The sequence below is a fragment of the Chenopodium album genome, chromosome 11 (assembly GCF_948465745.1).
Source record: "Chenopodium album chromosome 11, dcCheAlbu1.1, whole genome shotgun sequence".
Taxonomy (NCBI): domain Eukaryota; kingdom Viridiplantae; phylum Streptophyta; class Magnoliopsida; order Caryophyllales; family Amaranthaceae; genus Chenopodium; species Chenopodium album.
This window is the reverse complement of record NC_137844.1, coordinates 59952281-59979703: the sequence shown is the minus strand read 5'-3', so window position 1 is coordinate 59979703 and position 27423 is coordinate 59952281. Positions and strand designations below refer to the sequence as shown.

At 31.4% G+C, this 27423-nt stretch overlaps 2 protein-coding genes and 2 pseudogenes across 2 annotated transcripts; 3 read left to right on the top strand and 1 right to left on the bottom strand.

Moving 5' to 3' along the window:
* The first annotated feature begins 672 nt into the window (after positions 1-672).
* LOC145569510 (uncharacterized) lies at positions 673-1513 on the top strand. The gene has a single exon (XM_081628850.1). It carries the CDS (start codon positions 702-704, stop codon positions 1461-1463), a length of 762 nt encoding a protein of 253 aa, XP_081484976.1. The 5' UTR covers positions 673-701; the 3' UTR covers positions 1464-1513.
* Positions 1514-8356: 6843 nt separating this feature from the next.
* Positions 8357-8964, top strand: LOC145569509 (uncharacterized). The gene has a single exon (XM_081628849.1). It carries the CDS (start codon positions 8385-8387, stop codon positions 8961-8963), a length of 579 nt encoding a protein of 192 aa, XP_081484975.1. The 5' UTR covers positions 8357-8384; the 3' UTR covers position 8964.
* A 2470-nt stretch (positions 8965-11434) lies between these two features.
* LOC145569508 (putative lipid-binding protein AIR1 pseudogene) lies at positions 11435-11933 on the bottom strand (annotated as a pseudogene).
* A 3072-nt stretch (positions 11934-15005) lies between these two features.
* LOC145567033 (14 kDa proline-rich protein DC2.15 pseudogene) lies at positions 15006-15425 on the top strand (annotated as a pseudogene).
* The last annotated feature ends 11998 nt before the right edge of the window (positions 15426-27423 follow it).

Here is a 27423-nt window from a genome sequence, read left to right as displayed (position 1 = left end):
ACAAATGTTCTCAATCACCTTCATTATTCATTCCCGATCTGATCCGACCATATCAGACCCGATCCGATCATCCAAATTGACATCCTATGTATAATAGCATAATTGCTCAAATATGCCAATTGTCGCACAATAAAAAAAAAAAAAAACAATTATATTTGCTGAGAATGAAATACAATTAGAGTACATTAAACGTTGAAAGCCATGAAACTTGGTGTAATCGGATGACATGACAAATCTGAAATAAAAGCTTTAATAATTAATCACGGATTGTAATGTTTTATCTATAAAGCCAAAGTCACGGGCTGAAAAGTTGAGCATCGAAGTTATAAAAGCAAAAACAAGAAAACAACATTCCAAAAGTTGCAGATTAAATACCAAAACAAAGTAGAGTACATCCATGGATCTAAGCATCTAACTTAGTAGTAGCTTGGTTGTCCTCCATAATCGAATTTGGTGCACATTTCCCATTCACTTTCATATACGTGTTCGTTTTTGGAAATTATTCTAGTACGTGTTTTTACGTACTCATCTGCATGCGATCTCGAGCTTATAGTCACGGGTTCCTCAAAACCATTTTACCTGGTACGGAGTAGTATATATAATACTAGTACTAGTATATATATTCCCCAAGGTATATTCTCATCCATCATACATCTTCCCATCTTTACATAGTTAAGTTTATTACAATCCCCAAGCTAACCATGGGGAAAACACAACTTACAGCTATGTTTTTTATCTACATGTTTTGCATGCTTATATCTTTGCCTCCCATTTACGCTTGTGGTTATTGTGACAAGCCCAGTCACCCACCTTCACGTCCAAGCCCCTATCCTCGCTCACCTCCACCGCATCATGGAGGTAAGAAGCCACCGCATCATGGAGGTAAGAAGCCACCCCATCATGGAGGAAGTGGCGGGCCTAAGGTATCACCACCCGTGGTTGTACCACCCATAATCATGCCGCCGATCATCATTCCAGCTCCTCCAGTTGTTACACCTCCTCCAGTGATAATCACTCCCCCGTCTACTCCATGTCCCCCAGGTGCTCCTGGATCTCCCGGTAAAGGTGGAGGTGGTGGTAGTCATGGAGGGGGAGGCTATGCTCCACCTGGAAAGGGTGGAAAAGGAGGTGGGACCCCCCCGGGAACAGGAGGAGGATATGGTCCACCTGGTGGTGGTAGTCCAGGGATAACTCCAAAAACATGTCCAATAGATGCATTAAAACTAGGGCTATGCTTGGACGTTCTAGGAGGTTTGGTGCATATTGGATTAGGAGATCCAGTCAAGAATACGTGCTGTCCAGTTTTACAAGGTTTGCTAGAGTTAGAGGCGGCATTATGTCTATGCACAGCAATAAGGCTAAAGCTTCTCAACTTGAACATATACATTCCGCTTGCTCTCACTGTTCTTGCAACATGCGGATTAAATCCTCCATCTGGTTTCAATTGTCCACCTATCTCTTGATTAGATAAACTTTATCTTGAGGATTCTTACATTTCTTAGGAAATTCACTATTTTCTTTCTGCTTTGTATGTGTTGTGTTATCACTCGGATAAAAAGTGTATGTGTGTTAAGATCTTGTTATGTTTACTATGTTGTACGTTGGTCTTACTCAGCTTCTATAGTTGCTAGTAGCAGCTTGCTACTTAATTATATAGCTGATTGACCTTTTCTTTTTGTCTGGAAATGCATGATTATGAAATTAGTTTAGTCTACCACAAGTTTCGATCCTTTATTGTTAAATCGATCATCTCGAGCAATATCTATTTTTGTTACATGTAATCTGTCTATCATGACTCATGAGACGTTAGTTACATATTGATAAAACGTTGTCGTAAAAGAGGTAATATTATGCACATACCTGTAGAGTGGCTGTAGGTATGTCGCTTTGTATGATAACAAGTTTTGTTACAATATACCTGTAGTTAATTTCACCACTACAAATTTAATTTAGATACTGCAATAAATGGATTATTATATTTATCTTTTGGTTATGTTATAATTGTGGTGATTGATAAAAGGTGTTAATAATACACTATACATCCTTTGATCCTAACTTCTATGCAAAGTACACAGTATAAGTTACTAATTTTAATAGAATTATTAGAAAGTGCCGCCTGTGTCTAATTTGTGGTTGGTGCACCCGGGTGCACCATGCTCATGGTGCACCCAAAAGAACATTTAGTATATTTAAAAGAACATGGGTAAAAAATGAACATGTTTTTATTTTCTTGCAGCTGCAAATCCATCACTCTCTTCTCCTTCAATTTCTCACTCCTCTTTCTCTTCCTATCACTCTCTTTCTTGCTGCCAATTTTTACTCTCCTTTACACCATCATTTTCATTTAAGAATTTCAATGAATTTGGGTAAAAATCATTTCCAAAGTACTCATTTTCTCTCTCCATAACTTTTCTCTTTTATCTTTTACTATTTTTCAAAAAAATTTCAAAATAGCAAAATTGTTCATCTTCAAAGTGAAACCCAAGAAAAAAATTGAACTTATTTCAACAATTCAACCTTCAAACTTAAATAAATGGTGGATTCAAGTAAAATGTAAGTGTAAATTTTATACATGCAAATTGTTTTTCGTCAATAATTTTAAAGACAAAGTGTTTAATTTTGTGAATTTGGGGTTTTTGTTTTAAAAAAAAGAAATAATTAAAGCTAAAGTACAAGTTGTTCAAAAAAGAACAATTAGAGGAGAAAGAAGAATAGTAATGAATTGAAGCCAACTGGAAGATAACCAAGCAAGGTTAATTTTTCAAACACTAGCTTGTTCTTTTTCAAACACTAACATGTTCTTTTAATTCCATGTTCTTTAAAATATGCCTATTGTTCTTTTCGGAGGTCATGTTCTTTGTCAAACACAAACATGTTCTTTTGTTGAACACTATTATGCATGTTCTTTTTCAAATACTAGCATGTTCTTTTTCAAACACTAGCATGTTCTTTTTCAAACACTAACATGTTCTTTTAATTCCATGTTCTTTAAAATATGCCTATTGTTCTTTTCGGAGGTCATGTTCTTTGTCAAACACAAACATGTTCTTTTGTTGAACACTATTATGCATGTTCTTTTTCAAATACTAGCATGTTCTTTTTCAAACACTAGCATGTTCTTTTTCAAACACTAACATGTTCTTTTTATTCCATGTTCTTTAAAATATGCCTGATGTTCTTTTCGGAGGGCCATGTTCTTTGTCAAACACAAACATGTTCTTGTGTTGAACACTATTATGCATGTTCTTTTTCAAATACTAGCATGTTCTTTTTCAAACACTCGTATGTTCTTTTTTTTTTCCTCATGTTCTTTAAAATAAGCCTAATGTTATTTCCGGGTGTACCATGTGCATGGTGCACCCGGGTGCACTATACTATTTTCAGCCTGTGTCTAGTGATTAATTATTCCATAATAATGAGAGAGAAGAAATGGTCCTTTTGTTTATCGTTTTGTAAACCTATGTACTTGTAGTATGTACGTAAACATAATATATATTTAGAAAAATTATTTTTTTTTAAAATTATGAATTAATTAAAAATGAGTGATGTAGGCATATATACTTTTTTTTTTTTTTTTTTTTTTTTTTGTGATTTTGTACCATATTATATTACAATAGCAATGATGTTTACAATTAGTAAGGATATTAATGTTAAGTCGTGAACAAATCTCTTATAGTTGTCATACACATAGACGATATGAATAGTATGGAAGAATGACATAAAATATATCAGTCAATTACTATAAACCTCAATATGCTTCGTATGTTGTTGACTTGGTTATGAGATTAACTTTGACCTGTTTAAATTTACAATCATTTTTATCATGCACCCAATCTAGCTAAAAGTAACATATTAGAAGAAAAGTTAACCTGGTAGTAATTCATGATGAATGTAGTACAAAATAATACGGAGTACTTACGACTTACTTTTCACCCTAGAATTATTGAATTGTTTGATTGACTTTTTTTTTTTTTTTACTACACTAACTTTAATCATTAGTATTTAGTCATAGCTTATCAAAATCAAATTCACTACATGAAAATTATCTTTTCGTAGCGATTATTTTGTAGCAATTGTACATTCACTACAATATGCAAGTATGTTTGTGAAATAATTAAGGAAATCGTATCATTTTACAATCTCCATGGTTTTCCCATATAAAATCAATACGGAAAACATAACAATACATATCCATACTATTTTTGCACATTTATAAAATTATGAGAAATCGTATCATTTACAATCGCTACTAAATTCCAATAATCGATACGAAAAGCCTTTTCTACACTAGATATATAAATATTGTTTGACAAAGAATACATAAAATATGTCATAGCTTATTAGTGAAATATTTAATATAAGAGTTTGAGGTTGCATGTTTGAATCTCGTAAAGATCATATGTATGATATTTTATTTTTATTTTTTTTTAAGAAAATGAGTTCAACATTTATAGCAATTATAATCGCTACAATAATTACCACGATTGGATGTAGTTTTTCGTATCGATTATTGAAGCCAACCCCAGCGATATTGAAAACCACTACTAAAGGCTAAGGTAACGGCGGATATTGTATCAAATGACCATTCGTTGGGAAAGCTTTTTGTTACAATTACAATGATACTAAAGGTTCAAATAATCGCTACGAAAAGGTTATTTTCTTGTAATGATTGTATCATCATGAAATAAATACTCCACATGTTATTCGATAGATATTAACATAAGTAGCATAATAACAACTTTATGTATTTTTTTTGCAAAAATTTAATTATATCGAAGTATATTTAAGGTCAATAGGAAAAAAAATAACCTAAAGCAATAATGAAAAGAGCATACACAATCGAATAATTTGAACTTAAAATTCTTTTTATTGGCGTTTTATTTTAGCTATTCAAAAAGATACTATTGCCAAACAAGGTATTAAAGTTACTCATCACATGTTATATCAAAACATATTGTCCAACAAGGAAATAAAGTTACCCATTCAATAAAGTCTAATTAAGCTACAAGCTAGATTCTGTGTGCATAATTTAAATTAAATATAATAGCATGAAAATTATAGATTGTTTAATTATCTATATTTTTTTTAGGGAGTATTAGGTATTCTAAGCTAGCTCATCATTCGATGATTGAATATATAATTGTATAATTCTAGGCTAGGTATAATTGTACAGGACTTTACAAAGTATCTACAGAATGTATACTTAACATATAATTAATTAAAGAATAATTTATAGAGTTAGCATTATTGGTTGCCATAAATGGAAGAAGAAGAATATGAAAAGTGAAAAGCTTGCAATATAGATGGTCCAAATAATCTGACACAATTAGTAATATCATCATACAATTGATATAAACAATGGGGTTTTGCATTTTAGGGACACACAACGTGTCCATATATCTAGTTACCCACGTAAGGCGTGATTTAATTTTTGTAGAAAATGACACTAGCAATGAGCACATCCACCTTATATTAGACAAATTTTCAACATTAATTTGCGGATATATAATATTTCCAGCTTATGGATCATTTTATTATAATCATCCGCTTAAAGTATTCTTCGTGTAAGGTTTATTATCTGACAAAAATGGTTCACGGGAAGGAACTGTTTCTATAATTGACTAAAAAACAATCATTAGTTTAATTACTCGCTGAATATTATAAGTCACAATACCTAACCTCTGTTAATTCTGTAGGGTTAAGGTTACAGTATAATAAAGCTAGAAACTAATTTCTAAATATGTATTTTTTTGGGTTTTTTTTTTTTTTTTGGGAAGGGAAGGGGTCTATATTATGTAATTTTTGAATAAAGAGTAGTAAGCTGATTTAATTTTATTAAGATGGTAACCCCATTTTCCCATTATATTTTGTTTTTGCTTTACAAGGACTAAAGGAGTTATAGCGATTAAATGAGTAGTCGAGTAGTGTGCTTAGTGATATTATTACAAAATTTGACCTAATCATATGTAAGTACTACTTGTAAATCTTACTATATAAATTAGATTATCCAATTTATTTGCTCAATCATAACCTAAATACCACGACTATAAATAAGTTTTCAAAACTAATCAGTACCTGAGTAAGAAGAGAAAGTCATAACCTAAATGTAAAATAAAACCAAAGATCTCAATTAGGAGCACACAAGAAAAAGAAGCTCGATAAAACGTGTATTTTTAATGCTTTGCTTGATGTGCTTAAAAAAAGACTTGTCATATCTTAATTTGTTTACCTTAATGTGATTTTTAGAGTCACGGGCTAAACTGTGCGATAAACAACCAACTTCAACTAATGGCGCATGCACCAATATAGCATAAGATATTGCCTTGTCGTAATAATTTAATCTTGCACTGCAGTCTAACATGTTTTTATTAAGAAAAAAAAAAAAAAAATACTTGCTTCTTAATTAAATTCTCCAGTATTAAGCTTGCTTGCTAATATGGTAGATTATATCAATATACATATGATAGAGTAACGATCATATTGAGATAACGATGTACCGTACTCTTGCAATAATTCATATGGATGAGTATTATTCATCGTCTAGGCGTAGAATAAAGTGGTCGTAATCTTCTCACTAATTAATCTAAAGTCTAATTGAACAATAAGCTCGTGGCAATTGATGTGTTGAGTCAAATAATCGTATATATTAGTCAGAAATCGTGGCCGTTGAACAAATACAGCAAACAAAGAGTAACCCGTGAGTTATGCATGAGATTACAAAACAAGCTGTATTATTACATGAGAATTGAGATCCATAACATGGGCTGAGGGTTCCAGCAATGTAAACTAACAATATAGTACTAGTTGGTCATCACCAAAATAGAAGTATCGATTTTTGTGAATATTTTTGGAAAGATGAACTTGGATCTGTCTCATGGCTTGTCTGAGATAAGACTCATAAGAGCATGGCTGAATCTCATCACCATCTCTAACCGTCTTATTTTTGTCTCCCTTTATAAATTTTAATTTTTTTTTGGTGTTTGGAGAGCTACAACCTACAAGGGCGGGATGAGAATCGATCCCAGGATCACTTGTAATCGGGAGAGAAGCTCTAACCACTTGAGCTATCCCTCACTCTCTTATATATCCTCTGTTTTTTTTAGTTAACAAATTTCTGTTATCACGCTTGCCAACGCATGTTTTTAACACTTAATAACTTCAATTATCAACGTTGTAAAATTATAAAAAGTAGATATTAATAAAATATACATATAGACGATTCAAACAAGATCCCACATGATTATATTTTATCGTATCTATAAATCACAAAAGCGAGTTAAAGTATAGTGTGTGAATAGTATAAAAGTCAAACGATGTCAACTAAAAAAAACGGAAGAAGTAAAATTTTAAAAAATAAGTTCAGATTAGATCATAAAAAATAAGTTCAGATCATCATTTTATGTGTTGTTTTTTATCGTTAAATATCTTTAATTCGTAATGAAAAAAAATTATATATGAAGATCACATATTAATAAAATACACATTATTACGAATCTAAGAAGACGCCAAATCTGACATTATCGTATATGTAAGGTCAAAGCTTGGTCGTCAACTCTGACATTCAGATCAGATCAGACTACATCAGATAAGTTCAGTTAAGCAAAAATAAGGTGAACCAAACAAGCCCTAAATTGCAAATAGACATTTGATTGTTATATTGTTTTTCAGATTACATTTAAAATTATTCTTACTACTATTATCTCTTATAGGGTATTGATTAAACAGGTCAGGTTACAAGTACATTATTTTTCAATAGATCAGAGTGAGAGTAAAATTTTAGATATATATTGCACATTATGTGTAACAATTGAGAATCTTAATATCTCACAAAAATACCCAACTATTTTACATATATATTGCAAAGTTACTTAATATCCCCAAATTATAAATTACAAAGTATAGTTTTTCCCAAATTCTTGTAGTAACTAAAATATTCTCAAATCATTTTATATTTGTTCTCCGTATAAAACTTACTACGAAGACCCTAGCTGCTGATAGAGATTCCTGCAGGGTTAAACACTTGCACTACTGACTTGTTGAGTGATGACACATTATTATAAAAATTGAAGAAGTACAACTAGTTTGAGCAATTTGTGATATGATTCCAATTCCAACCATATTGTCTCACAAAAGACCAAAACTATGCCCCCCTTTTATATGTGTTTTGCCAGCTAAATTTCTAAGCTCACACATGCATGCTATAGATGCAACTCGATCTTTTTTTGGTTTATTTTATATAGAGAAATTAAACTATACACTAAAATATTGTCTAAATTCGTTGTTACAATGTCATGCATAAAACCTATAAAATACCACCCCTTTAACATCATTCTCTTCATCTCTACGTACACTAATTAAGTAGAGCTATATGAAACAATAATAACATGGCATCTACATTATTTTCCAAATCCCTAGTCCTTTTCCTTGCCCTCAACCTTCTCTTCTTCTCCCTCGTCTCCGCTTGTGGAGAATGTGGAGGTGAAAGTGGTTACCCTAAGCCCAAACCCAAACCCAAACCCAGCCCCAAACCTAGTACACCATACCCTGGAAGCGGCGGAACCCCAGGTAGGGGTTACCCAGGCTCTGGAGGCACCCCCTCAACCGGAGGTGGGGGTGGAGGTGGAAGTGGAGGAGGAGGAGGAGGAGGTGGTGGTGGTGGTGGCGGAGGCGGAGGCGGAGGCGGGGGTGGAGGCTCATCAATTGGGGCTTGCCCAACTGACGCCCTTAAATTGGGTGTGTGTGCAAATGTGCTTAGTGGTTTGCTCAACCTTAACATTGGTACACCACCAAAGACACCATGCTGCCCCCTCATTCAAGGGCTCATCGATGCCGAGGCTGCTGTATGTCTTTGCACTGCCATTAGGGCTAACATCTTGGGCATCAACTTGAACATCCCTCTCTCTCTTAGCTTGCTTGTTAACTACTGCGGCACCAATGTCCCTCGGGGCTTCCAGTGTCCTTAATAATTAATATGCCATATACCATCTTATGTGGCCGTGTCATTATTATTTTGACGTCTAGTCTTAATCTATGACGTCTAGCTTGATCTAATATTATGTACTACTACTCTTGTAGTTGACATCAAAAAAATAAATAAGCGATGGCATAATGGTTAACTTCTTGTTTCCATTTTAATTGCCACATTGCAGTATAGTACTCCGTATTTAATTACCATTTACCAATTTTTACTATTGTGTACGAGTATTATACTATGTGCTATTAATTGTTTTGAATACGTCTCTTCCCAAATGAGGTTCATAAATGGATTGTTCTTCTATGTTTAATAGACACTTCACCTGATGAGTTCGTTGTTTGTATAAATTCAAATACATTCCAATCATATTTGTAGCATGCATGCATGAGTTTTACTCCTTACATATATGTGAATTTATGGTAAATGTTTTACTATCAATCTTTCATGTAAGCTAGATGTCATTTTACCACGGAATAGTTCTTAATGGAAATAACTTTAGCTTAATTTAGCTATGAACAGAGGAGTAAACATAATACTAATAAATGTAGTAAATAATCAATCAAAATTTTACATAATCAATGTTAGGCATATAGTCATGAAATGATGGTAATATTATATTATGATCAAACATGTAAAAACACCCTCACGCGGCCCAAATAATACTAATTAGGGTGAAAGTAAATTTCACATGATTAGGAATAATAAAATCTGGAATTGGTACAACAATACAAAATTACAACCACCCCAAAGAAGAGAGGTAAGTAGCAAATTAAATTAGGCACGGGGTAGTGGTGGTCATTCATAGCTCTTTGGAACTACTTCATGTCCAATTTTGCTAATTACAATTTGAAGAATATATAAGATCAATGCAGATGTTAAGGGGACCAATTTTTAAGATATTGGCATGGACTGCAGTACAAAGACAGATGGAAGCATCAAGCTTGATAAGGTTACTTACACTCCATTATCATTATTTGCACATACATTTAACTTAAGGGTCTCTTTGGGGCATGTTTCAAGAGATTGGGGTACAAATGTAGAGCAGGCCAATCGATCTACTCCAAAAAGATTCAATGCCAAAAAAAGAAGTTATCTTGAGGGCCATTATTAACGCTTTTAATTTTGGATGATATGTAATATGTTAACCAAATTACAAATTTAATAGTCTACTGTACTCTATGAAACGTAAACATAACTGAATTGACGACTAAAAAGTTGTTCAATGACGCAGAAGCTCAATCAATTATTATTCCAATCAGTCATTTATATAGAATGCGAAGGGAGTAGCCCTTTGTAACAATCGGACTTTAGTAGCACTCAATGCAGATTTTCCTTAGTTGTAGTAGTCTGGGATTGTTAGCATTAGCACCGACAATAATGTGTCGCAATTGTCGGTAAAGTTACCTAAAATAGATAACCCATAGTTACAAATGTTCAAGAAAGATGTAAAAAGCTGAAGAAATCTAACAAGTATAAGCGATCTTTAGCAAACGGAATAGGTAAGAAAAAATATATTAATGTATGATTTTGTTTGATTTGAATTAATACTTATTTAAAGGTTTATTTATGTTGAAAAATGTAACTTGAAAATTGTATGCATAATTTATATATATATATAGGAGTTTTTTTGGGGAACATTTAGTGATTTAATTGGAGCGTCATATAGGTGGAGATGGTAATTAACTGAATAAGTTTGAAATTGATAAACTTATTAGAGATCGAAATAAGCAACTATTGTAAGCAAATTTGGCAATTTCTTATGTGTACATTACTTGATAGAATTATTATGATCTTATTCATCTACTCTTATTGATAAATACAAAAATTGAAATAATTGTAAATTTGTATTCGTCTTCATATGTTTAGAGGTCCTTTTGGGTTAAAAAAAAAAAAAAAAAAATTGTTTAACTAGCTAGTTCTCTTAGGTAAGTATATTTGTGGCTCTATTTCTTGTAAACACAACAGATCCCCCTAAAGCATCCATATCATCATGATTGAATCATGAATATATATAATTTGATTGGAGCTGTATATATATGTACGTTATTAAATTTAGCTGAATGATCACAAAACTTACAAGAAATAAAACAAAAGCCAACCAATAGCCAATGAAATGCTTAGCTTGCTATATTATGACGTAGATATATTATTATATTAATAATGCATGGCTGGGTAATATTGATGCTATATTACACAAAGAAACAAAACATTTAAGCACTTACTCACATACATTTACGTAGTGTACTTTAATCCTTTATTCACCATCATCAAATGATTGTAAAAAACAAATTAAAGATAAAGCGTGCTTAGTTTCAACAAAGCACAATATTACACCATGCCAATGCAAATAGATGAGATTATCTCTCAACAAACCACTCTGCATAATAATTAATAATAAATGCAACGAACACGCGCGCACACACACACGTACTTTAAACACAGTACATACAATTTATGATCCCCTAATTAATCAAGGACACTGGAATCCCCTGGGAGTTCTCCTTCCACATGCATTGAGAAGCAAGCTTAGGTTAACAGGCAAATTGAGGTTGATGAGGTTCAAAACATTAGCTCTGATCACGGTACAAAGGCAAACTGCAGCCTCAAGGTCTGCAATGCCTTGGATCAAGGAGCAGCATGGCTGAACCGGAGGAGTTCCTATTTGAAGGTTAAGAAGGTTGCCAAGTAAGTTGGCACATACCCCTAATTTTAAGGTGTCAAGAGGACATTTTCCCCTAGACGATCCCCCACTGCCACCTCCACCTCCTCCTCCACCTATAATGCCTCCTCCACCTCCACTTCCGCCGGAAGGTACAGCGGGAGTGTAAGGAGAATAACTTGCATGAATGGTGGCGGAGAACATAAGAAGGTTGAAAGAGAGAAAGAGGGCTAGTGCTGAAGTGATCTTAGAGGAGGCCATTGTGTTGCAAGTTAAATTTGGGTATGATTATTATTATTATTAGAGAAGGGTTTGGGATGATATAAGAGGAAGGTTATAGAGGGGTTTATATAGGCTTATTAAAGGCATTAATTATTTAATGAATAGAGTTGTATTAATTATTTATTGTAGGTAAACAACATTATTCTCTCATCAAGTTATATTTTATTTTGAAGGCAATAATTAATTCCATGTTAGTATATTTGAGCTATACTTTGTATGTGTTAACAGTATTATATCATATTCATTTACATCAATAGGCTATTTAGCTATTAGGGTGCGTTTGGTTGGATAATTTGAAATGAGTTAAAAGGGAGTTAGAATCCATTTCATCTGTTTTTTGTTTGGTTGAGGTTTTTTATTATCATATACCCAAAGGGTCTCAAGAGGTGTATATACTATATAAAGCTTAAATTCTTGATTAATTTCAAACATAGAAAAAAATGAAATCGCTTCGAGATTGCAGTAGTGATTATGTAATGCATGTCATTAACTCTATCTTCTTTTTTTTTTCTTTTTTTTTTATATATTTTAATTTATATTTTTTAAGGTAAGGAGAAGGACCCTAATTAGACCTCAACCCTCATAATTTTTTTGGTATATTATTTACGGGTTAGACACTTAAAAAGTAAGGGAGAAACGATAAAGTGAACCCATCTTTTAAGTGTCCATATTGGAGATCAACCTCCGTACAATCATTCCCACTAGACCAAGATTTGCTTGATACGCCATTAACTCTATGTACTAATAATGTAATATATATGGTGATATCGTTTTCTTGAAATACTATATAATGAATATTTATTAACAATATATTTCTCCTTTAAAAAAGTAAAATAAAATAAAGTTGAGTAAAGTATTTCATATCGGGTATTTAAATTGAGTCAACTTTACTATGTCTATCATCAATTACGACACTTATCCCAGCTAATGTGAAGTGAGACACAACGAGTAGTGTACAAATCCCATTCAATAATTATTTACAATATATGCGTAAAATATTGAAATTGAAATTGGCATCCATATGACGGTTGGCAATCTTGGCATTGAACCTTTTAGGTGGGATCGGCCGATCGATTGGTTCAAAATGGTTTGGTGTTAGTGGAATAGTAGTTTGTATACTAATTTCAATTATATATAATGATGTTTTGCTGACAGCATGTAACGACTTTATTAAGCAAAACAATCAAACATTCTAGCGTACAATTTGTCGAGAAATCAAGAAACGTTTGTAATTTAGCTTGGGTGAAGGTTGCTTCGTAAGTTGGACGTAATCACGGGCCTTACTAACCCCATTTTTCTAAGAAAATAAATAAATAAAAAGGTATTGCCGACTTGCCGTTGCTTGTGGGTCAAGTATTCTTTCTAGCTTGCACTATTCTCTCCACTTGCTTATATTATTCTTAAATAATTGCATTGGTCAACTGTTTGGGCATTGAAAATCACAATAAGGGTCTATTCACTTTTACTTAATTTCAGTTCAGTTTAGTTCAGCTCCAATCAGTTCATTTCAGCTCCTAATTTCCTTATCTCATAAAATATTCGTTTCAGTTCAGTTCAGTTCAATTCAGTTCAGCTCCAATCAGTTCAGTTCAGTTCAGCAAATGTGAACAGACCCTAAGTCACTAACATACGAGTAGATATTATAAAAAAAAAATTTAAAAAAATAAAAAAAGAAAAAGTTAGGGTTGAGGCTTTACTTTAATATGGGCTTGTTTTCCTATGAAAAGATCTAAAAAAATATAATGGGCCCATGCTATTAAAAAAGAGGCCCATTGGGAGGCCCATATCATCATAAATCATCAATCATTACCTTCAAACAAAGGTTTTTATCTTATAGCAACCGGGTGTGGAATACCTCGTATTATCAAAGTCCAAACTAAATAAATTGTTCATCATAGATCAAGCGGATTGTGCAAAATGTAGGTTTTAATCTCCTCAATCATATAGCTTGGAAAAAACTCTAGTTATGACCACATATCTTGGCTATTAATCTAATTATCCATTTGGCTATTACGCTAATTATCCACTTTTGAACTTGATACTCCGTATAAAACACCCTTAACTATATATCAAACATCATTTAACATACTCGCCTAGCGGCCTAGACAAATAAAGTCCTTCACAACCAATTGTGTTACTAGGTGAGGATGTCACCGAGAAATCTAGAGTGACACTTAAGAATTGAGATAAAATTATTAGCTACTCCGTACGGTACACCGTAGCTCTCTATACTTGGTTCTCAACACTTATAACTAGGATTCATTTTAGCTACACTTATCTACACTTGTTTGAAAATTACTTCTTCAGAAACATAAGGTCATATGATTGAAATTCATATACAATAAGCTGGTTATCTTCTTGAAACAAGTATGTACTGTGCTGTGATATTAAACGAAATTGTCCAAAGACTAAGTTAAGTATAAGAGTGAATACTAGAGAACTTCACAGCTAGCCCATATATTGGCTACCTACTCAAATACTACTTTTACTTTTTTTTTTTTTTTTTTTTTGAAAGAATACTACTTTAAGTATAAGCTGTGATCTTATCTACTTTAACTTTATATATATATATATATATATATATATATATATATATATATATATATATATATATATATATATATATATATATATACGAGCTAAGGATGATTTTGGAAGAGCCAATCAATGGGCGAATAAGCTGGTTTATGCACTTGGATCGACATCCACCAATGACAACTCCTCAATGTGGTTATTCTTCACGGGCCAACTTAACATAGATGTTGGAGCCTATTTTAATGAGTCCACACTATTACTATATTTGCATAAGACAAATCTCGAACCAGCCTAACATCACGAACATCATTTGTTTCCATTCGCAACTTACCACCAAAGCAGCATCACAACCAATTCATTCATACGGGCATACCAAAAATATCAAATGGTGCAACTATTTTTTAAACAGATACGTAGTCTAAAGTATATTTATACAATAATATATAATCCTAATCTTCTATTCCGGTCTATAAATACCAAGCTCTAATTCTTATATATCCATTCACTGAATTAGCGAATTAGCCCAAAACACGTACACTTAACATCAAAAACACGATGAAGTGCAAGAGTTCCACTATTGCCATTCTTTTCCTTTCACTAAACCTCCTTTCATGTAACCTTGTTCAGAGTTGTTACCTTTGTGGGCAGCCTAACACACCAAATGTCCCAAATCCAAACAACCCTGTCCCTGGGGGTGGTAGTAGCTCGCGAGGTGGTCACTGCCCAAGGGATGCCTTAAAACTTGGCATATGCGCCAATGTGTTGAATGGCCCCGTGAGTGCCGTGATTGGGACCCCGCCAACCCACCCTTGCTGCAGTGTCATTGCCGGCCTTCTTGATTTAGAAGCTGCCATATGCCTTTGCACTGCCATTAAGGCTAATATTCTTGGGATTAATCTCAATATCCCCATTGCTCTTAACCTTCTTATCAATGTTTGTGGCAAGAAAACTCCCACTGACTTCCAATGTGCCTAATTGATCCGCTAACTCGCGTACGTTGGAATCATACATTATATTGAACTGGTTTATTGATCGACAACATAATGTTTTTTTGATTTTAATGTATTCATCTTGGATTGAGGGTTTTGTTTTAACTTTGAATTTTCCTGCTATATATTCCTGTCGATGTTTGGTAGTCCTATCTACGTACTATCTATCCATGCATGCATATTGATGAGTAAGATCTTATGCTTGTTTAGTAGTAAATGAATGTATTCATGTCAATTATGTAGTAAAATCAAGTTGCTCTCTCTAGTTTTTGCTTCTGTCCTTTGTATTAATTACGTACATTGAGGTAAAATAGCTCTCAATGAACCTAATAATTAAGCATTATGTATGTTGATTGGTCCATCATTCTTCACTACTAATGGAAACCCTGTCCGGCTGATATGATTTATGCTTCTTTACATTTATAAAAATGCCATTGGCCATTGCGGCTAAGTTGGGCGGACCACGATCCAACGGGATTTTGTGATGTCGGGCTAATGTTAGCCCAACCTACTTCCATGTTTCATTTGGGCCTTAGTATATAAACGAGGCCATATTTCTAGAATGCTCACTGCAAGCCTCAAACCTCATATGGGGCAACAATAGTGTTGTGGCTTGCGGGCCTTCGATCATCACTAATTCACTATGCTACGTCAACGCTTCACGGTATGTTTCCAAATTATTATTATTATTACTAGTTTTGTGGCCCGATGCTCGGATTGTTTATTTACAGAAGTTTAAGATAAATTTTGAATCAATATGTCAAATTACAAAATATATCAATGATACAAAATTATTTAGGAATTGATGTATTTTTGTGACAATTTAAACAATGTAGTAGGCATATAATGACTAAAATTAATATTGGTAAAAATATTCGATTAAATACATAATAAAAAAAAAAATATTAAACTAAGCATGAAATATTAAAAATTTCTAAAAAATAGCCAAAAAAAAAAAAAAAAAAAAAAAAAGATTAAGTAAAAAATTATTTCAAGCCCGTTGGGTTGATCCAACCCAAAACATTGGGCTAAGGGCCTATTTACTTCAGCTTAATTTCAGTTCAGTTCAGTTCAATTCAGCTTCAATCAGTTCAGTTCAGCTCCAATCAGTTCAGTTCACTTTAGTTCATCTCCTAATTTCCTTCTCTCATAAAATATTCATTTCAGCTCCATTCAGTTCAGTTCAGTTCAATTCAGCTCATCTCAATTTAGTAAATGTGAGCAGGCCATTAGAAATGACTTGTTATCCGGCCTGATTGATAGATGTCGTACGTTTTGAACTCCTTTCTTCACTCCAAAAAATATTATGATATAAAAAATAAATTTATATGACACTTATTGGTAATTTATCAAAAATAGAACTCTAAATTAACAATTTTAACCTGAAATTTATTCAAATTTGATTGAAAATAGAATCCTAAACTAACAATTTTACCCTATGAAATCTATCTAAACTATCCAACGTGGTGTGACGCTTGGTGAAAAGTTGAAATGTCAAATGTCGTTGTCTCGTGCCTTGGCTAAAAGTTTAGGTTTATATATTAGTTACTAGTTTTGTGCCCGGGCCATGCCCAGATAATTGATAAAATTTTAAGATAACATTTTTACTTGAATGTTAAATATGGTCAAATAATTCGTTCTGATAATGTAGAATATTTATAAATACAATATCATATGGCTTATATTTATATAGTAGTGTACTTTTTATAGTTTTGTTTGTAAATTGATATCTATGTTATTATTAACTTGGAATTATATTTATTGAACTTAAATTATTTTCACTAAACTGAAAGTATTTTCACCAAACTAAAACTATTTTTTTACTAATTAAAACTTATTTTTACTGATTCTCTAATGTTTTCTTAAATAAATTAAATAACAATGCATTTTGTATGCGGTTAGCCACACTATATGGGCGGACAAAGTAATACCTATAAAACTGACTGGTAACACCTGTAATACTAACTGCATAACCCTTAACACTAACTAAGTAACCCATATCTATAGCACTGACTAAGTAACCCCTATAGCACTAACAATGTAACAATTGTAATAGTTGGCGACATTGTTTGGCCAGCTATTTATAAAAGTTTGTGATTAAATATATTATAAAATGTATCTTATTTTAAAGAACTTTTTAAAACGAATTTGATAATGGAAATAGAACAGAGTTATAGTATATTTATTAAAAGTTATATGATCAATTTTGTATATATGAAATATTAGAATTCTATCGATAATAAAACTCTACACAACAATTTTATCAAAAAAAATTTATCCAAAAATTGCTTATTTAGTTCATATGTGTCACAATAATTCTTGTTTATCTCATACGTCGACACTTGGTGAAAAAATGGAATACCAAGTGTCGCCGTCTCATGGCCTGGCTGCGAGACCGGCTTTATATATTAGTGATATGATATGATTGTATAAACTCACAATGAAACGAGACTCACCAAATACTTTGCGATAATTATAAGATCAACATGTAATATGTTGCTTTCTCAAAAATATTGTTTTTTTTCTTCTTAGCTTTATATCCTTGTTATCAAATTTTCACAAATATTAACATAGTTGCCTTTGTTATTCAATTGACTAGTATTTTATAAAGTCCATTAAAAAAATTAACTTTTAAACACACAATGACTTTCAGTTTAACATAATAACCTTTATTTTAATATAATGACTTTTTTTTTTTATTTTTTTTTTATTAATGAAATGACTATAGTTGATCTAATATTAATGGTTACACTAAATTTATGTGAACAAGATATATTGAAGAATTTGTATTTTATGTCGAATAATTGATTAAAGCTTTTAAGATTATTGTACAATACCCAAAGGATAGAATGCCGAAACTTTGATAAAATAAAATAAAAATTCCAATTATTAGTCGATTTGTATGTAGTATTTTAGATAAGCTATCATACATTAACACAAATTAAGACATGGAAGCACTCACGGAGAATAGTTTTCATAGCATAAATTTCAATGTTGAGATAATTGTAGTAATTATTTAGACCAGTTATAGTTGAATTTCCTATTTCCGCTTCTCAACATATGATCAAGATACAAAAAATGAAATAATAATGAATAAATTGATTAAGGTTATTCTAGTGGAGACCTATATGACGAACTGTTCATACATAACTAAGGTATAATGATAGGATAAGATATAAGCGATTGATATGACAAATTCTTCATAATGGCTCATGGCAGCCTTCAAAGGTGACAAGCACATTTACAATATTACATGTTTCCTTATCACACTATTTTGAGTAGTTGACTCAAATTATACATAAATTTGCTCAAACACTTTCAGTCCACAACTCTTTCTAACCACCAATCATCGTCTATTATCTATTCCTCTTATCTTATTTATTTACACCTAAAAGATTATTGTAAATTTTGTCAAGTACTTCTTGTCAATTTCCTTTTTATTCTTTTAGTATATTGTCATTTTCCATCTTCTACGTCATATTTATTACATTGTGCAATCTAATGATTTACCAAGTTCATATATACTATATATGTAGTTTTTAATAAATGTATATATGACAAGTCGGCCAAGTGCTAGGGGCGCAATTACAGTCCATGCATACTTACGAAGTCTGAAAGGATTATCAATCGATGAGTATTACACTACTTCGTGATACCTATATCTTATATAAAATGTTTGGAAGAGCCGATGCAAAATAGAGGAAAAAATCCCTTTCAAGAGTATTGCAAAGATTATGCATATACACTTTTATTTGTATCATATCAATAATATTGACTATAATTTCAATAACAAGATAATAAGGCATTAAAAATTAATATAAAATTTGGTTTCAAAAAAAAAAAAAAATTAATATGAAATACTTAAAAAAAAATACCCTTTTGAGAAGAATCATAAACAAATGACAAAGACAATTTCAAATAGGACTTTTTGTGATAAACTACCTAATAAAACCTAATTTTTTTGAGAAACTACCTAATAAAAAATATGTTGTAAGAAACTACCTAATAAAAGGTAAATTGTTGTAAGATACTACCATTGATCGAAATTTCACCGTTGACTTAATTTTATGACATTGATCCACCTTAAAGCTCCCTCGAAACCACCGTGAGGGTTGGTTTTCAAGGTGATAAGGTTATTTTTGGGATGGTTGGAGGATATTCCAGGTTGGTGATGAGGGTAGATTAGTGCTTCAGGAGGGTGGTTTTTTGCTTTAGAGGTGGTAATTTTGGGGGTTGAAAGGTGGTTTAGGTGTGGTGGAGGAGATTTTAAACAAGTTGGGTTAGTTTTGGGAATAAAAGCAGTAGTTTTGAGAGTGTTTTGAGGTTAGGCAACAGTGAAAACCCGGTATAGGTAGTATTTTACAATATTTTACTTTTTCTTAGGTAATTTTTTACAACAATTTACCTTCATTAAGTAGTTTATTACAACATTTTTTTTATTATTGGATAGTTTATCACAGTACAAAATCTGGGTTTTATTAGGTAGTTTTTAACAAAAAGTCCGTTCGAATATGCTTACCTCAACTTATTATAGTTGAGTTAATATACTAGTAAGTTCTAACAAAACTATTAAGTAAAATTCAGCAAAGAGAAAAGAAAAAAAATCAAGTTGAACTACAAGTTTGACATTGTTAAATACATGTTTGGGTCACACTCGTCACCAAGGAAAAGTCCACTTCACAAAAGTCTAAATAAGGAGGTTTCATTCCAAAATTAAATCATATGGCAATAAAAAGAGTAATTAGATCTATATGAATTGTTTAACGTACAACACTTTCTCCTTTATTAACGTATGACATTACATGTGTTATTTGGGAAGGTTAATTACACTTCAACAGGTATGCAGATAAAAAAATTTCTTGGCTAAAAATAAATTAGAAGATTTGGGATTTCGTCAAATAATATAAGCTAATTAATTTGGTGCAATTAACTTGAGTAGAGGTGATGGTGAAGTAGCTTAGTTCCCTTTAAATTCCAAGTGGGAGATCAACCTGATGAGGTTGAATTCTCGTGGCGACTAGGATGAATGGGGTTTGAGGTAAGCCCAAAATCCAATGTACCTTGTAATAATGAACAAGTAGCTACAAACTAGTTCTGTTGAAATGGTAATTAGCAGTTAAATTTCTTATAAATGTATCACATTTAGAATTATAAATTCCTAAACAAATCCAACCAATTGACCTTGAAAATTTAAATTTAAAATTTGAACATTACATCAGCTGATTCCACGACACCTATCTACATAGTTTATGTGTTGAGGGAGGTGGTAATTAAATAAGTGATGCGGTCATCGTCTAATTGAATCATTTACGTGTAAACAAGTTTAATCGTCTTTAATTCTATTTTAATTGAGATGCCCTTAGAGAAAGAGCAAAAGGCATCTCAAAAACAATAAAATAACGGTTTTTGGATCCACAGTCGGATATTCACATCACGGTAGAATCAGGGTCGGATATTCACGTCACACTATTTAATTAGTTTTGATTGTTTTACTCGTATAATTTTCATCTTTGTTTATTGTATCATTGTTCATTTGTTTATTCACAATTAAATTAGTACTTTAATTTGTATATGATGAATCAGTATTATACAATGATTTTGTCTCTTTGCTTACCGAATCAATTTGAGGATTACTAACATATACAGTTGTATTCTGCTCCTTAATCCTTACACTGACGGCAAACAGATCAACATCTTCTGGACGATGCCACGAATGCAGTTGACTTCATTCCCATATCTATAGTAAAATTTTACTATTACTACACCATCGATTTTTTTTTTTTTTTTTTTTTTTTTTTTTTTTTTTTTTTTTTTTTTTAAATTTATAATTCTAATATATAATTGTTACTTTTAGTCTTGTATATAAATTTTCCGAAGTACTTTGATATATAATTTTTTTTTTTTGAGACATTACTTCGTATAAATTATTAAATTTAGAAAAGTATGACTAATTTAAATATAAGTATTTGACAATGAGTTGTTCGCATGTAAAATTTTAGACCACTGATGTACGAAAATGATACACAGTATCATAAACCCAATAATCCAACTAGAATTACATAAACTGACGCCCCCATCTAGGCATTCAATGAACTCTTGATACATTGAAACGAATTTCCATAATAAGAAACCAAGAAAAATGATACATCAAAATTATTCTTTTCGGGCATGCATCTATCAAATACTAAAAAGCCAATATTTAACAAAATAAATTTTTCAATGCATTCTACTAAAATAATTTGATTGATTATGTGTGTTTGAAACTAATAAAATACTCATCAACTCCATAAAATAAATAAATAATACTAATTAATACTTCCTCCGTTCTATTAATATCGCAACAAAGATGAAATTACGCATTTCAAAGCACATTTTATATGCTAAATATCTATAATTGTGTAAGAGTAAAAATTATAAAAAGTTGATATTGTGAAAGTATTTTATGAGACGAATTCAACAAGATCACACATGACTATATTATGTTTAACGTGTAAATCATATTATATGGTCAAACAAGAGTGATGAATTGTGCAAAAAGTCCATTATTACAATATTAATAGAACGGAAGAAGTAGCAAACTAAAAATTAACTTATATTGGGTTCGTTTGTCATGCTCATATATATATTGATATACTGATAAACGTATAAACTGGGACAAGCTAGTCTTGTTCTGAATTTGGAAAAGGGAATACCTTAATTATAATTAAATTGATGGAATCCTTTCTTAAAAAAAAAAATTGATGGAATCATGTTATATAATGTCCCTTAAGTTGTCCCAATGGGTCTATCTTACTCATGTCGCACACCGAGAAACATGCATGATGCCTCCCAAGCATAACGCGTATTTTCTCACGTTGGATTTTTCATTTACAGTTTTTTACCCATCATCAAATTTAATTCAACTCTATCCTTTTTTTCCCCCTCTCTAGAGAATATACTACTCTAGACCTATAGCTTCCAATATATAACACCCTTTCATCCTTGGAAAAATTTAAGAATAAAACTGTCATATACCCTTGGAGGTTGGAGATTTAAAACATGTATTGTGCACCCTTTAAAAGTTTTGAATAACCAATGTACTCCTGATAGATGATAATTATATACTAAAATCCATGATGAGTTTATAATTAATTAACACCATTAAGTCTTAGTTAGTTTTAAAAGACAAATAATAATAATTACGTATTAAATACCTTAATGACAAATGATAATTATATACTAAACACCCTTTAATGAGAATGAGAAGTAGAGAACGGGTCCGGTGTTCCTATTTATGTCGTGTTACATCCAATAATGAAGCACTATATATTTAGAGGTCATTTAATTTGAGAGAAATAATGCAAATTTTGTACTACACACGGGGTAATCAAGGTGTGTTATGTTTAATTCGTCACTTATTTGATTTGATTTAACCTTATTGATTTGATCTAATTTGATTAAATATTGATCTTTTAATATATATACGCTAATCCGCAAGGGAAAAAATTATACTCGTATTAAATGAGATCTAATTAGAGTTTTACTAATGTGTATTTTCCAACTAAGAAATTTTCATATTTTTTTGTAATTAGCTATAAAAAGTAGCACATAAATGATAGATTATAAGCTGAAGTTATTTTTTCAAATTCGATCTAATCTGATTTCTGTTTTTTTTTTTTTTTTTTTTTTTTTTTTTTAATCCATTTGAACTCATTTTTTTATTTGATCTAAAATAAGTATTAATGTTAATTAATAAGATGAACATAGCATAGCCTAATTAGTTTAAGAGGGAATAAATACCATGTAATAATTGCTCCTCGTTGGTCTTTCCTGGATGTTTTCCATATTATGCGAAGAAACATTGAAAGATAAGAGCTTAATTAAAGGGGACCCAAAATTGATTCATTAATTCACTCTTTCCACCCCTGCAAAGAATCTTTTGTTGTAGGGGATTTGACTTTTGTATTCCAAAAGCTTTGGGCCTAATTACATCGCTACATCTGGATTTTGGACAATTAATCGGTCAACCCATCTCCTTAGTGGATTTATTTAAACTTTTTTTTTTTAGTGGCTCTGACCGAAAGTACACCCCACGCGCTCTGTCTGCCCTTCAATTGATGATTCTTTTTTCTTCTTCTAAGCCTTTCTTCAACTCTTCAATAGTTTAACAACTCAACTTGATCAGAGTTCCTTCCTCAATCAATATAATTTGTTGACATTTCCATAGTGTTTGCTGTTGAAAGTGTGTATGTTTCCTATTCAAAGGTATAAACTTCCCTACAATCATAATGTGTTTTATTTTAATTAATTGTGTCATCACACTTACAGATCGGAATGATTTGTTCTATCAAAATTTAAATTTTATCTTTTTCAAGCATACTATGTATGTTATATATCCAAATTAAGATAAAGGGAACAATACATACACTCTTTTTTTTAATCAAACAAATAGCTACTAAGTACATTGAAAAAATATTTTCACATGGTCAGACTTGATCAAGTAAGTTTTGTGACAAAAAAAAAAAAAAAAAAAAACAAACAAAAACAAAAAAACAAAAAAAAAAAAGAAAAATTTGGTAATTAGGAAGTGCGTTAGACATGGGACTAGTAAATAAAACTAACTATCAACGGCAGTTATCTAAGTGTAATCTTATATTAAAGGGAACAATATATACACTCTACGTCAGTCCAAATAATGAAATTATAATGCATGTCCAATTAAGCTAAGTAAGAATCGAAGTTTAACAACTCATACCCCCCCAAGAAAAAACAATAAGAAACTCAACATCTCAATAATTGATTGTATAATAATATATATTAATTATAAATAATTAATGACGTTTTATAAAGAAGAATCAAGTTGTATTGTGGTGGTCTATGGAATCCCATTGCCTTTTGGATCTCCTGAAAGAGCTGGCTACATACAAAACTTAAATATTACTAAATTAATGGTTTCAAGCCATTTGACTTAATTTAATTAGTAGCACATTAATTATTTGATGTTTCCTGTATATACCCTTTCTTCAATAAGTGAATCATCTGTCTTTCCTCATATTCTCTTGGTTATACTTATTTTTCTGGATCTCCCTTAATTCTTCTTTATAAGTAAAGTTTCCTTTGCAACAATGCCAACTTCATAAGATAGTCTTTTCTTTTTTAAGCAATAAACTATCCACATTAATCATTCCAATTATTGTTTATGGATTATATATATGGGGTTTATAAGTTGTAACCCATGATGTAATTATTAATTAACTTTGATATGACTCATAAATTTTTATATTCTGCAATCGCATGCCCTTAATATAGTTTTTGTTTGTGTTTTTTCACGGTATTTAAGAAATAGGAGAAGAAGGAAAAGTATTCTGTAGAACGGACTCACGTGAATCCAATCATACAAACAGGAAAAAAAAATTAATTGTCAGAAACTAGATAATAATGGTCAGATATAAGATTATAAATATCAGATATTAGATTATAAGTGTCAGAAATTAGATAATAATGGTCAGATATTAAATTTCTTTTATTTGATAATAGGTTATATTGGTCAGGTATTAAATTTCTTTTGTTTGATAATATGTTAGTATGGTCAGGTATTAGATTTATTTTGTTTGATAATATATTCGTTAGATACCTTTTGTTTAATAATAGGTGATATTAGTCAGGTATTGCACCACCATATAATCAATACAATCATCCCCCTGCATCCCGCAACACCGAACCACCATTCATCATTTGACAGCCCAAATTACCACCCAAATCAGCCACAAACCACATCCACCTATCGCAGCCCAGCCACCACTTCGCATATCCCAGCCCCACAATCCGTCAACCACAAGCAAACCAAACGGCCACCTCCTCAACCCCCACAATCAATTCGCCACCACAATCATGAGATTAGCAATACTTTATTTCAATTGTAAAACACTGATATACAATTTATCTCAGAGCTTGCCGCAGGCAGCAACTACTCCGCTTCAAGCGCACATACAATGAAATTTGGAAAACAAATAGCATTACAAAATATATTACACCATAATTTTGACAGACAACAAAACAGAGAAGTAAGGTGGGGGAGGATCACCGACGCCAAGATGGGAGCTAGGGTTGCCGGCCACCGATAGGGAGACTAGGCAGTGGCAGTGGGTGAGATGAATGTGTGCATTATAAACCGGACTCACGTGAGTCCGTTCTATGCAAAACTATATCGGAGAAGAAAGTGGATGAAATACATTAATAAAAGTGAAAGGTACAATAATAGACAAAAATTAGAGAGAGAAAGTTAAAAAAAAAAGTACAAGGCATGTGCAAAATTTAAGGGTAAATTAGAAAGTACAATGAATAAAGTTAAAAAAGTGGGGGTATAATGGTCTTTACATACTATCCAAAAATAGAACAAGAACAACATTTTGGATCTCCAAAATAGAAAAAGAAGAATTAGATTATGGCATTCAACATACAATGTAAATTAAATTGTTGCATTCTTGCATATAGTGTAAAAAAGCTTAAATTAGAAACTAAAGTCACCAACCCCTCCGGGTTTCTTCAAAAAAGAAACTAAAGTCACCAGGCATAAGGTACTGAAAAATCTTTAATGTATTTTTTTTTACTTTTAAATTAACTCCTTATTTACAACTTTGGAAGTTTGACCCTCTGTTTAACATTTTACTCATATAGATGTCATCATTTAGGCCCCGTTCACTTCACCTTATTTTTGCTGAATTTAAATTATTTTTATTGAAACAAAATTATATTTGCTGAACTTAAATTATTTTTACTGAACTTAAATTAATTTTACTTAACTGAAATTATTTTTGCTGAACTGAAATTGTTTTTACTGATTTTCTATTATAATTTTTCTTTAAGGAAACTGAATTTTACTGAATTAAAATTATTTTTACTGAACTGAAATTAATTTTACTGAAGTGAACTTATTTTTACTGAACTGAAATTATTTTTACTTAATATTATTGTTTTAAGGTGAAGTGAACAGGACCTTAGTTGTTAAAAGCCAATTAAACTTAAACTTGACCGATAAAAATGTTTATTACTTATTAATTCTATTTATAATTGGAACTTCAACTTTAATTTGGAACGTTCAAATTAATTAATGCAGAAAAGAAAGAAAAAAAAAAAATTCATGTTCTATATTTCTAATTAATTAAATCCAAGGTTTAATTTGTGGTGGGAAATTCGTATAGAGCTAGGTGCTCCATAGACTTTTGACATATGTTGAGCTGTGAAGGTCCTTGATGATGAGCAGCTCAGACAATTGAGCTTGTATGATTTGTTATATCCAAGAATCCGGCCTTGACGTACGCAATGGCTTCTTTAATTTACTTGCAAGAGATAATATTGTTTTGTTTATATATATAAAATATTGTTTACTTGCAAGAGATAATATTGTAGTAGTTTTTAAACAAAACAATATTAATACTTGTAGTAGTTTTTTTTTTCATTGTTTATTCCTTTCATTCAAACGTAATCCATTACACTAGTATATGTTATTATATGAACCAATGCTCATTTACACCAAACAATTCTATGAACCATTGCCATTTCCCCATCATTTATGTATGAATATGTTGTTAAAAGTTAATGACAGTGTGCCACTATTAACACTTTGTAATAAAATATAGCTCTGTAAAGAGGATACTTAAATACTATGTACTTTTGATGAAGATTTTTTTTTTATAAATTATTCATAGAGCTAATGAATGAAATAAGTTCATCATCATTTTACGATGAAAACAAGCTGTTATTAGTATATATAAATAGGACATTTTGTGAAAAATTACCTTATTTGCAAGAAACTACCTAATAAAAAAAATATTGTAAGAAACTACCTTATAAAACGGTAAATGTTGTAAGAGACTACCCTTGTAAAAAATAAAAGTCATCGTTGACTTTTATTTTCCGGCGTTGACCATGTCACATGCCAATTAAGAAAAAAGGAGGGAAATGGTGAATTAAAAGTCACGTGATGTGGTCAACGACGGAAAATA

What these genes read in the sequence shown, in the direction of transcription:
- LOC145569510 (XM_081628850.1), top strand. Translation starts at nt 702, where the DNA reads ATGGGGAAAACACAACTTACAGCTATGTTTTTTATCTACATGTTTTGC.
- LOC145569509 (XM_081628849.1), top strand. Translation starts at nt 8,385, where the DNA reads ATGGCATCTACATTATTTTCCAAATCCCTAGTCCTTTTCCTTGCCCTC.